A 12,726-nucleotide genomic window follows, 5' to 3' on the forward strand; every position below is an offset into this window, starting at 1 on the left:
TAATAACGCTCTTGTTCTTTCATTTTTCTATTCTGCCTTTGTCCTTCACCGCACTGACAGTAGATCTCTTTAGGCAATATAGGGTGGTTCATTTTAGGAGTCTGCCATGTGAGAGGGCTCGTCGCCAAGCTCCATGCCGCCCACAGAAACATACGCTTGGCCCTCTTCTTCTTTTTCAGTCAGCAGACAAATTGAAAGTAGATTATTGTTGGTGTGGCTTCTGGCTGACCTGGCACTAGTCCATGTCAGGAATTCCTGAGATGTGTGTGTCGGGAAGACCACCCTTTGCCCCCTGTAGATAAAAGTCCTGCTTTGTTCCCAGTGAGTTCTCTCTCTGCTGCTTATCCTGCTTGGCTATACTTGACATCAGCACAGGGAAAAGAGAAGACGGCTATGTGCCAAGCAGAAACTCCTATTTGAGGTGCAAAATAATGGTGTTGGGGAATGTGCACAATGACCGTTGTTCTTTTGGTTTCGGTGCTTCTTTAGAAGCAGATATTTCGCTAATTGCTTGCATATGAATGCAAAATGAAAATAGAGATTACTCCTTGCTGGATTATATTTAATTACCATTACTATTTGAGGTAATGGTGATAATTTTGATTATAGCAGATAATACTTTTCTTATACTTAGAGCAATGCACAATTTAAAAGATACAGTAGTTCTTCCAAAACTGACTCATTTACTCATCTTCATGTTGTTCCAAACCTACATGACTGATGTTCTTCTGTGGATCACAAAAGAATATTATATATATGTGACCCTGAATATGTGTCCACAAAATCAGTCTTAAGTTGATGGGGTATATTTGTAGCAATAGCCAAAAACACATTGTATGGGTCAAAATTATTGATTTTTCTTTTATGCCAAAAATCATTAGGATATTAAGTAAAGATCATGCTCCATGAAGATACGATTTTCTCAATATTTTGATTTTTTTGCACCTTCAGATTCCACATTTTCAAACAGTTGTATCTCTGCTGAATTTTGTCCTATCTTAACAAACCATACATCAATGGAAAGCTTATTTATTCAGCTTTAAGAGGATGTGTACATCTTAATTTCGAAAAATGGATCCTTACAACTGGTTTTGTGGTCCAGGGTCACATATTGTCCATACAATGAAAGTCATTAGAGTTCAGTGTTGTTTTGGACACTACTGGCTTTCATTTTATAAACAAAAACAGTCGAAACATTCTTCAAAATGCCTTCTTTTGTGTTCCACAGAAGAAAGTAAGTCATTCAGGTTTGGAACAATGTGAGGGTGAGTAAATGATGGGACAGAGCAGCCCCGGTCTTGTCCGGTCAGGTGTGAACGGGCCTTCGGTGAGTGTGAAGCGACCGTTAGGCTCCCTGGAGTCTCTCAGAGTTATTAGCAGCTCAAAGACCTGACTGCTCCCAGCCAATGCAGGACTAGTTCCACTGGTTTAAGCCTGAAAACACCCAGGACTGCTTAGAAATAAGCTAACTGTCAGAACGGGGCTTTTCCTGAATGTCTGCTTGTCATATTGAAGTAGAAAAATGCATTTCCACACAAAAGGAGCGAAACAGAAGTGCATATTCAAAACGAAACGCTTAAAAAAAAGATTTGCATTTTGTAATCTGGTCATTTTTACTGCAGAATCAATCATTGATAATTGTATAAGTTGTCTTGATTGATGTGTGGAGAGTATTTTAAGGTTCTGTGAGTCTGAACATGCTGCTCACAGCATGCGGTTTCTTTTCAGCTGTGATTTGTTAGTTGTCATGTAAGTCCAGCCCAGGACTAGAGTAAACCTAAGTGCTAAAATCCCATAGCAACTATTTGCCTCAAATATTTGGCTGTGAAATACGTTAATGACCGCACTCTTATCAGCCTGATAATGGTTAATTAGTTCTACTTAATTAACCTGGTAATTCTGATTAATATCTTTTTAATCTCATTAAGTGCTCATCGGCGCAAATGATGATATTCGCAGTCTGATCCCACAAATCATTTGCAAGAAACTCTCCATTGTAAACAAAGGAGGAATTAATGAATGCAGCCTCATGCTGGTGGCTGGGTGTTTAAGGAGAGAGCTATTAAATGGTGTGAAGATATTTATACCCATCTTGTGTGCACAAGGGCATTTAAATGTTAATATGGCAATATGATATCACGCACATCATTTATGTTTGGTTCTTTATATACAATATAGTTCAGGTTTAGCCAAAGGACATACTGTTCCATTATTACCTATAGAGAGGTCACTTATTGTAAAAGGATTTAGAACAGGTGACTTTTTTAAACTGATGAATAATTGTTGAAAAACATGTTTTTTTCTGTCTCTCTCTCATCGAACCTCCAGGGTGCTAACAGATAAAACCTACTTCAACTGCCCCAGTTGGGTCGCCTTACGGAGACTGTGCCGTACACATTGTGTGGGAAACTCAAGTAGCATCGCTCACAATAGCAGGTCTATTTCATACATCCACGAGTCTTCTGTTGTGCTCATTTTGGGTTGAAAGCCTGCAGGTATTGACGCTATGTTTTGGTTACACAATACGCAACATTGTTCCTCTTTTTCGAGGGATATTATGTGTAATGCTACGGCTTGTCGAGCCCAACCTGTTACAATTGGAGAAAGTGTGAGGGCTGTAATCACGCAGCTGATCAATATCTGACACTGATGTATCCGCTGAAATGTGGCATTTATTTACTTTGTGCACAAACTGTGGTTGTCCCATTGCGTTGTAATCAGAGGCTCTCTCCTTACCGTTCAAAGATCATGTCGAGCACTTCCATTTATTCCCATTTTTCCATTTATTTTTTGTCAATGGATGAATGGGCCAGGAGAGAGCAATGACAATGGCGGAGTGCAGGTCTGTCAGAAGTGAAAGGCATTATGCAGACAGGTGAGCTCATAGCACGGGTTTCCCTCCAATGCATTTTTCCACATTCTTTACAGTAGAAGTCACCCCTGATGAATGAAAACATGGCCCACCATGTGCAGATGGACAAAGGCTGTCGTTTCATGGGCAGGTGTTATTTCTTTAAGCTGCGGTGAGTGTTTTCCCTCTTATTCAGATGTCACAACTACTGCAGTTTTACAAAACAGCCACTCAAATGCATAAAGACACATGAACCAACATTTGCTAATTGTTCAGTGGAATGTGTGATGACAATAGATATTTTTTTCTGTATAAAATGTTTTTGCTGGTCGATTTCCAGATTTGATATTCGATTCATTGTATCCTGGCTGTTCAGTTTCTCAGGAAAACATTTCAAAACAGCTTATGTGAGATAACCTACATGACAAAAAACTAAAAGCTTCACTCTTGTGCATACTTAAAAGAATAGGTCAGAGAAATAAATGAAATTCAGTCATCATTTACTCACCATCATTTCCATACGATGAAAGTCAGTGGGGTCCAAAGCCTTTTTTTTTTTTTTTTTTTAAAAAACTTTTTTTTGTGTTCTTTGTGTTTATCTTATTTTGTGTTCTTTGTGTTGCTTTTATTCAAAGCGGCTTACAGTGCAGTTTTATTCAAAGTATACTTCATCAGTTTATGCATTCCCTGGGAATCAAACCCATGACTTTGGTGTTGCTAGCACTGCTACTGCTTGAGCTACAAGCAAAAGAAATAAAGTTTGGAACAACATGAAGGTGAGTAAATGACGACAGTATTTTTTTTATTTTGCGCTAACAATCTCGTTAAGTCACCTGAATAGTGTGGTTAAGCTGTCTCAAACACCAAAATGTGTGTAAATTGCTCATACAATTATTTTAATTACTAATACATTTGTCACTGGCATGCACATACAGGTCCTGATGGCTGAGTATGAATGCGTCATGGAATTCTGTTTGGAAAGTAGAAAAAAAAGATGGCATGTGAGAGTACAAGGCTGTATGGAACGGCTTCTCTTGTGGACTTTTGACCCCAGACACATGCAGTCATTCATAGAGACAAGTTTTGTGTCCCCAGACAAGAGTTACTCCAAAGCAGGCAGAAGCAATTACACTTGGAGACAAAGAGGCCTCCAGGGGAGATGAGAGACATGGAGCAGTGAGTGGGAGAAACTGAGCAGCTACTGGAAGTTAACTGTGCGGATATGTGTTGATATAGATGTGAATATACTGGATATACAGTGGGTACGGAAAGTATTCAGACCCCCTTAAATTTTTCACTCTTTGTTATATTGCAGCCATTTGCTAAAATCATTTAAGTTAATTTTTTTCCTCATTAATGTACACACAGCACCCCATACTGACAGAAAAACACAGAATCGTTGACATTTTTGCAGATTTATTAAAAAAGAAAAACTGAAATATCACATTTAAGGGGGTCTGAATACTTTCCGTACCCACTGTATCTGCTGGGCTACAGTTTTATATCACATTACTTTATTGACTTGAGTAAATCACAATTGGGAATTGGAAATGTCATTTAAAAGGCCCTTTTGTCATTCATTGCAATACACTTCCTACAAAAAAAAAAAAGAATGTCTGAGATTTATTTTAAATTATATCAGTTTTCATTCTTCACATTTCACACAGTCTTATTTTTCCTTTTTTTCCCCTCATGATTATCCATATGCCTGGTCCACACCCTTAATAGATTATGTGCTGTTTCTCCTTTGACAAATTAGCAAAGGTACAGTTTCGGTGTTGCTTTTTCAGTACATGGAAAAGTATTTATGTTAGATAGCGGTGAGTTTCACCTCCTGCTCGGGTGATGGGGGATAATTACTATTCTGGAGTCTTTAGATTAGATTGTAATTGAAAATCCAAGTGCCTGAGTGAAAAGCCTGTGCAGAAAGACAAACAGAGGGAAAGGCAATTTAGGCCATCAGCCACAGTAAATACAGTGCCACCTTTACAGAGTTTACCTCTATAAACCAATGTAGCAGCTCGAGCATCAGTATAAGCTGAATTTTTCTCTTAGTTCATGTGCTGTGTGGGCATTCAGACCACCTTTGTGTCGACAGAGGTTTTGTCCTCACCTGTACCGTGTCTTGTCTGAGACCCTGCAATGGGTCTCGGTCTTTATCATGGTCCAGTGGAAGTGAAAGGACTTGTTCTTTTGTCGTTCTTGTGTGCTAGACAAGCACAGGAAGATCGAGTGGACGACTCTGATGGTGGTCGGTGCAGTGGACACAAATATTTGCTCCTGTGTCCACACAAATTTGTCTGGGTGGTTGAGTCGCTGAGCGATAGGTAATTAGCTGCACTTAGACACCACAGAACAATGAAAGGGAAAGGAGCAGATCTTCTATTTAAAATGATTTTTTATTTTATATTTAGGATTTTCTAAAAATTTTATTTATTTGTTATGTAATAATATGCCATAAAATCACACATTAATGTAATGTTTACACAGGTTTGTATGTGGATTCAATGTGGAAGTTATAGCACAAGCAGCTCGATTTTTTTCTTTTTTGATGGAAACAATTGATTGTGGGTGTGCACTGTGCAGTGACTGACTCAGCCATTAGTCAGAACATTTAACAGTGAAATGGAGAGGTATAATAACAAGTGATTTTTTTAAACATGTGATGAAGGGACCTTGTGTACCCTGAAGGGCACTTCTTCTCAACATGTCTTAAAGAGTGCTGCTACAACTTGCCTGTTTGTCTTTAATACAGAAGCGATAAATAGATCTGTATGCATGAATTCAGGTTGGAATCTGTTGGGTCAGTGTTTGATTGTCCATCCATGAGAAAGTGCAGAAATGACTCCAGTCTCATTTACACGTATCAGTGCAAGCAAAGTCATGTTATGTTAACTGAAGATGAGCATCAATGCAAAAAAACAAAAACACGCTGATGCCATTATACTGTACGTGAGCATATATGGGTGTAAACAGGAAAGTGTAAACATTTGCTGTCATGCACATATATACTTGACAAAGATCACGTATCATTCACAAGCCATAAGTGTGTGAGGGTGGAGACTCTGGAATTGTGTTCCTTCATAAAATCAACATTTGTCCCTGACATTTTTCAAGCGACAGCTGAAAACTCACCTCTTTCGTCACTATCTGACTTCATCCATCCTTAAAAAAAAAGAAATCTTTTTCTCTCTTCTTTCATCTTTCTCTGTCTAGCTTGTACTTATTTGAACAATGCTTGTCTATTTGCCTCTTTAAGATGAATCGCTTTATGTATTCCCCAATTGTAAGTCGCTTTGGATAAAAGTGTCTGCTAAATGAATAAATGTAAATGTAACATTTTCTTTATCTGATCTCCCTAAAAATCTAACAGAAAGGCTTGCATGCCTTAGACAGACTAAATATGCACTAATCTTCTGATCTATCTGTTAAAAAGCATGGTTTGTTTTACACAAACGTTATGAAATGTTTTCATTTAGAAAATAAATATAAGTGTTGCTCACACAGCTTCAGTTCATTATGACTAATGAGTATAATATGTGTTAAATATATCATCAAAAGTAAATCTCTATCTCTCTCTCTCTGTGTGTGTGTGGCTGAAGATTGTTCTATCCTGCTCCACAGGTACTGTTTACTGTTTAGTAATTAAACTAAAGTTTAATTAAAATCAAATGTGGTACAGTCTATTAAAGCAGTATTTTTGAAACTGACATATACAGTGTCATTTTGTGTATTATGTTATCAGGGAAATGCTATAAAAACCAAAGAGGAAATTCTAAATAATTTCATGTAAACACAACTCGTATAGCCAGGGGCATTTTAGGGAGGAAACACATTCATTATGTTCTTTTACAATATTGTAAAACTATACAGGAAATACATTAAAGTCACTCAAATAAAAATGCCTTTGTCAGTGTTATGGTGAAAGCCAGATTGTATGAGATTAAATTTTTTATTTATTTATGTCCCCTACATACCTGGTGCATCAGTACTTTATTCCTTTTATAAAATATTTGGCATATACAGGCCTATCTGTTCTTCTGTTAAACAAGTGCATTTTTATCCATAATGGTAATCTAGCTTCACTCGAAAATCAGTTAAACTGGACATTGAAACAATTTCTCAGGCCAAATTAGGCATCATGTAAATAGCTGAATGTCTCCAGGAAGATGGTGTCCTGTCTGCCAATCTGCAATCTCCTTAATTGTGTTTAGAAAACAACAAAGGGGGGAATACTCCCGTTCCTTTATACACAAGGACAAAGCAAAATATAAAATGTATATAGGAAAATCCATCCAAAAACATAGGCAAAATATAGGCAACTTGGAAAATTTAATGGTATCATATATAGCGCTCAAATAAACTTGATGTGCCTAATAATAATAATACACCAACATATGTAACATAGGCTATGATAAAACATTATAAATATTTGTATTATGTATATAGTATATTCTGCACTGAAGTGGAGACTGCAGTTCGGTATCTTGGGTATTTCGCACGTCTGTTGCTGTCTCAGTTGTAATTTTTTACAATTCAAATAAATACACTTGTACTTTGCTTGCGCTGGGGAAAAGGACACCCTTTGTATTTCAGGAAATTCTATCCATTTCCATTTCCACCTCGCTCTAGACAATGCGATTGTACCGGACTCTGAATTACGTAGTAAGGGTAAAAATAACTGGACTATATAAACCGACAGAATCAGGTTGTACAAATGCTGCTGGTTTGCGCGCGCAGAACAGGAGAAACAGCACGCGCAAAACGTTTCCATATTTCTCTGCAAATAGTTAGCTTACGGCTATGAAATATTTTAAAGTATTTTTAAATACTGTTTTTCGTTCTATCTACACTTTATTTGTGTCAGGGTCAGGGATGTTAAAATGTCTCGTCCTTGACATCAGGTGGAATAGAGTTTTTGGTTAAAGCTGCCCACCTTGTCTCTAAACATAAGCCCGAGAGCATTAGGCCATTCATTTGCATTTTAATCAACTGAAAGAGGAGGTCTATTGACTCAGAGATCATTAACTAACATGTACCTGCATTGTTGAACATTGAGATTATCATGTTGTTTCGATGGCTCCGAGATTTTACTGCTGGTTGTTCAAATGCTAATTAATTCTGGAGAAATTAATACCTATATCAGACACATGAGATCAGGTCCATTTAAATACGAATGAAGCGGTGAAACTCACAACAATGTAGCTGGTTTATTGAAACTTTTGGTTCCATGTTATATAAATTATGTTTGATTTATTTTTATTTTCATCTGGTTTTGTTTTGCATTATTTGCAGACCCTATAATATTTTACGATTTTTTAAAAATATAATTTACCAAAATTATGTTTAAACGGCCCTCCAATAAACTACAATTAGTCTCACCGAGCAGGGGGTTTGTGGCGCCCCCTTCAGAAATAACACTCATTATTCAGAAACTGAAAGAAACTTGGGGGAAAAAATCCAATAAATTACAAATCCGATAGGCTATAGTATCACTTGCATAAGCAAAATTATTTGGATGTGAAAGTGTTTGTCGTTGAATCATAGCCTATGATTATATGATATGAACTGAATTATCATTAAATATAGTGTGATTACATTTTTACAATGAAATCACAATAGGGTTTTTGACATTTTAGGGTGTTTGAATCTTTATAATTTATCCTGTAGAACATACAGTATTTAAGCAATCTTCGTAATTTAATGGAATAAGGAGATACGGTTAATTAAAGGCCAAATTATCAATTGTGCTTTGACAATATTGACATGTTGTTAAGGGTAGCCAGAGTAAACCTGATAGGCTACAACTACATGAGCAACGTCACGAAAGCACGCCCACGCGACATTCAGACCCTCCTTATAATCGGACAGGTAGGCAGCCAGTCAAACGAATTACAGACGCTTTGTCTATCTCGGACTGAATGAGAGTGAACAGCCACTGAGTTCCCTAACATTTGCAACATGGCTCTTGCAGATGCGATGTTGCCTTCGATAAATACTTTTGCAAGTAACCAGATGTTAGACGAAAAGCAGTCTGCAATTGTTCGGGTGAGTTCAGCTTTTCATTTAAATTTAAGGTATAGGCTATTTCAATTGTATTTTGCAGCCTTTGAATTATGAGGGTATGGTGTAGGCTAGGTTCTAAACGTATATATATATATATATATATGTTTAACTAATCACGGGAGTTACAAGTGATTGATTAATAGAGCTATTACAAATCGTGTTCGTATGAAGATGAAAGTGCATTCGTTAGAATTATTATCCTACTGTACATCAGCAAAACATAAATAGCATAGGCTAGGTTCTAAACGTATATATATATATATATATATATGTTTAACTAATCACGGGAGTTACAAGTGATTGATTAATAGAGCTATTACAAATCGTGTTCGTATGAAGATGAAAGTGCATTCGTTAGAATTATTATCCTACTGTACATCAGCAAAACATAAATAGCATAGGCTATACCGTCATTATTTAGCGCTTAATTGTACATTAAAATTTCAAGACCATAGCAAGATTACAAAAATAAATAAAAAAAGTTAAACAAAGTAAGATAGGTTAGTTGACGACGTTTGGCTGTGTTGTGAATCCCAGTTGCGCCGAACATTTAATTTTTTAAGTTATCTCCCCTGAAAGTCATTATTCACGCACTGTACAAGTATGCTACATTTTTATAAATAGTATGTCTGTTTAGTAGGCCTATATATTTTTTAAATAATTTGATGGTTTAATCAAGTCTTACCCGATTTTTTCCCCCCTTCAGGACTGGAAAGTTGACCCAACTAAAACTAGCGCGACAGTTGGAGACGTGAGACCCCTCATCGAGGTGGAGTTCAGCATTGTTGAATCTCCACCTTTGGCCAAAGACGAGGATGATCTTTCCAAGTTTTTGGATCTAGAGTTCATCCTGTCTAACTATGTCACGTCGGACAACGACAACTCAGCGCAGCAGCCGCCCGCCTATTCTCTACCGGAGTCCCCAGAAAGTTGCAGCACCGTGTACGACAGCGATGGATGTCACCCGACGCTGAACGCGTATTGTGGCAACACCTTTAACGCGCGTCCCGGTCACAGTCTGGTAGCCGAGTTGTTTACTCCGGACGTGAATTATCACAGCGACTCGCATGAATATATTTTAAAAGGTCATTTAGACAGGCTGGATTACACTGAACTAAGGGCTCTGAACTCTCGAAACCAGGCACATGTGTCCAATTCCAATAACGTGGGATACAAAATAAAGAGTGAAAACCACGAGCAATCCTGCATGATGGTAAACGACTACGTGGGCCATTATTATGGACAGCAGCAGCACCAGGCTTATGGGCATCACGTGCAACAAGGTGTGCCTCGGGACATTTTAGCGAGGAAAGACTGCATCCTAACAGATATGAACTCTCACCATCATATTGACATTGCACATCAACAGCAGTTCATTAATGGCGCGCCTTTTCTACCTCAGTACGCCCAGCATCAGCAGTATCACGGACATTATAACATGTTTAGCGAACCATTGCGGGCAAATCACCCGGCCATGCCAGGTGTGATGCTGACTCCACCATCCTCACCCCTCCTGGGATTTTTAAACCCAGAAGACAGCAAGCCAAAACGAGGGCGTCGGTCATGGGCACGAAAGCGGACAGCGACGCACAGCTGCGAGTTCCCCGGATGTGGGAAAACATACACGAAAAGCTCCCATTTGAAAGCGCACATGCGGACACACACAGGTATGTTGGGGAGTTTTATAGGCTACATGTTGTTTTAACTTCATTTCTCACTATAAACCGTTTAACCAAAGTTTGTACACAATAATAAACGTTTCCTCCCGTTCTGTTGACAGGTGAGAAGCCCTACCACTGCAACTGGGAAGGCTGTGGCTGGAAGTTCGCCAGGTCAGATGAGTTGACGCGCCACTACAGGAAACACACCGGACACAGGCCGTTTCAGTGCCACCTGTGCGAGAGAGCTTTCTCCCGCTCAGATCATCTGGCTCTGCATATGAAAAGGCACATGTAAAAAAAAGAGAGAGACTATATGTATTTTAAACGACGAAAGGATTTTATATTGTTAAGACAATTCCTATTTTGGGACAGCAGTTATATGTGAATAGCAGTATAATGTCATTTGATTTAAATTATGACAGTATTTAATAGAAGGAAATTCTTGTTCATTTAGAAGGTAAATTATGTAGTGCTTTCCCAGATGTATAAAAACGGGGCAGGACCCAAACTTTTGTAAATATATATTTTTTTATTCTCCATTTATACATTTGTATTAAGTCAGGGAGTATTTTTTCATGGATTTCCAGAAGAATGAAAAACATTGTCTTTTTTTGTATACTCGGCCTTTTCTCTCATTTCTTTATGTTTCTTGGTGAGTTACCACCGTGAATTGTATTAAAACTATATCTACGCAAGAACATATAGCACAAATCATTTTTACTCCATTAAACACTGGGCAAAATAAGTAAAGCGTCATGTAAATTTATAATAGAATAATAATAAAAAATATAAAATCAAAAGGTCTACACTCTTCTACATATATTTAGATTTGGCCATTACTGTCTACAATGTAACTAAGCCACTACTTATTCTTACTGTTACCAAAACTAAAATCAAGCAATTAACTTATGTAACATCACCATCATTGTCAACAATTATAATAATCACAAATGTTGTAAAAAAAAAATAACTTAAGCAGTTCAGAACACAAATATTCTGCATCGTGTTACTGCTACTATTCTTGAAAAGCTACAGTATATCGCCCTCTACTGTCTAAAAATAGGTAGGCAGTTTAGTCAGAATTATTTTGAATGACCTGAATTAATGATTACAAGAGGCACGTGTGTCAGTTTATGATCAAACAAATTGTCTACAACAAAAGCCAGAAGTTCAGCAATACCTAGAAACTGTTCATAATTAAACAAGAGATCTGTTATTAGTGTAAAGTTTTTTTTATTATTAAATCTGTATTTGTTGATTTAATTTATTTAATTGTAATTTTGTAGCTTTTTTGCCTCCTTTCTTAAATCTGCCTTTATATACTACCTGGCTATTGTAAAATTCTAAGAGATTCAATAAAGAGAAAACAAATTTACAACAAAAGTTTTAGTGCAGTCTCCCTCTGCTGACAGGAAGTCACACTACATCAAAACACCTTGCTTTGTTCAGCTACATAATGTCGAACATAAAACAATTACTTTCCATATTCAGATACATATTGAAATACAATGTCAAAAGACATTTCAGCAATTGCACAATGCAATGTCGTACAGCAGAGTTTATAATATAATCATTGGGTCATTCTGTGTCAACTCAACCAAAGACCCCTCTGCTAAAAAAAAAAAAAAAGTTGGTTAATGGTGAAAGAAAATCATAAATTAAGAAGAAAGCCTAACTAGTTAATAGATGTTGGCTATATATTTAGTGCTTAATTCATTTTGTAGAGGGGGGTTAAAATGATGATGATTTTGATTTGAAGCCAAATTACAGGTGGGTAAAAATGACTTTAGAAAGAAGGCAGAATCATTATGTTATTTTAATACAGTGACTGGTAGGCCTATTAGTAAAATATGTTGACTTTAGCAATCTTTGTTGCATTAAATGCCAATGGTGACCAGTGTTGGGGAAAGTTACTTTTAAAAGTAATGCATTACAATATTGCGTTACTCCATAAAAAAGTAACTAATTACATTACTTAGTTACTTTTTATGGAAAGTAATGCGTTATGTTACTTTTGCATTACTTTTTAAATCTGGACAGGGGTTGCTTGTTTGATTTTAAAATAACTATTTTTGGCAAATATAAAAGCCTTTTCACACCAAAAGTGAAATGAATAAGCCTCAGACTGAAGGGAAAGTAAATTTCCGT

The 12,726-nt window shown here is 37.0% G+C and overlaps 1 protein-coding gene across 1 annotated transcript; it reads left to right on the forward strand.

The window, feature by feature from the left end:
• The first annotated feature begins 8,741 nt into the window (after positions 1–8,741).
• LOC107657420 (zinc finger and BTB domain-containing protein 18-like) lies at positions 8,742–11,194 on the forward strand. Its single transcript, XM_016445475.1, has 3 exons — positions 8,742–8,899; positions 9,624–10,584; positions 10,698–11,194. The coding sequence occupies exons 1-3, from the start codon at positions 8,813–8,815 to the stop codon at positions 10,871–10,873; spliced, it is 1,224 nt and encodes a 407-aa protein (XP_016300961.1). The 5' UTR covers positions 8,742–8,812; the 3' UTR covers positions 10,874–11,194.
• Positions 11,195–12,726: the final 1,532 nt, after the last annotated feature.

Source organism: Sinocyclocheilus anshuiensis, unplaced genomic scaffold, assembly GCF_001515605.1.
Source record: "Sinocyclocheilus anshuiensis isolate Anshui unplaced genomic scaffold, SAMN03320099.WGS_v1.1 scaffold155, whole genome shotgun sequence".
NCBI classification, from domain to species: Eukaryota; Metazoa; Chordata; class Actinopteri; order Cypriniformes; family Cyprinidae; genus Sinocyclocheilus; species Sinocyclocheilus anshuiensis.

Excerpts from the sequence above, each read along its gene's own strand:
- LOC107657420 (XM_016445475.1), top strand. The coding sequence starts at position 8,813 with ATGGCTCTTGCAGATGCGATGTTGCCTTCGATAAATACTTTTGCAAGT. Across the intron at positions 8,900-9,623 it reads AGCAGTCTGCAATTGTTCGG|GACTGGAAAGTTGACCCAAC; the intron begins GTGAGTTCAGCT and ends TCCCCCCTTCAG. Across the intron at positions 10,585-10,697 it reads GCACATGCGGACACACACAG|GTGAGAAGCCCTACCACTGC; the intron begins GTATGTTGGGGA and ends TTCTGTTGACAG.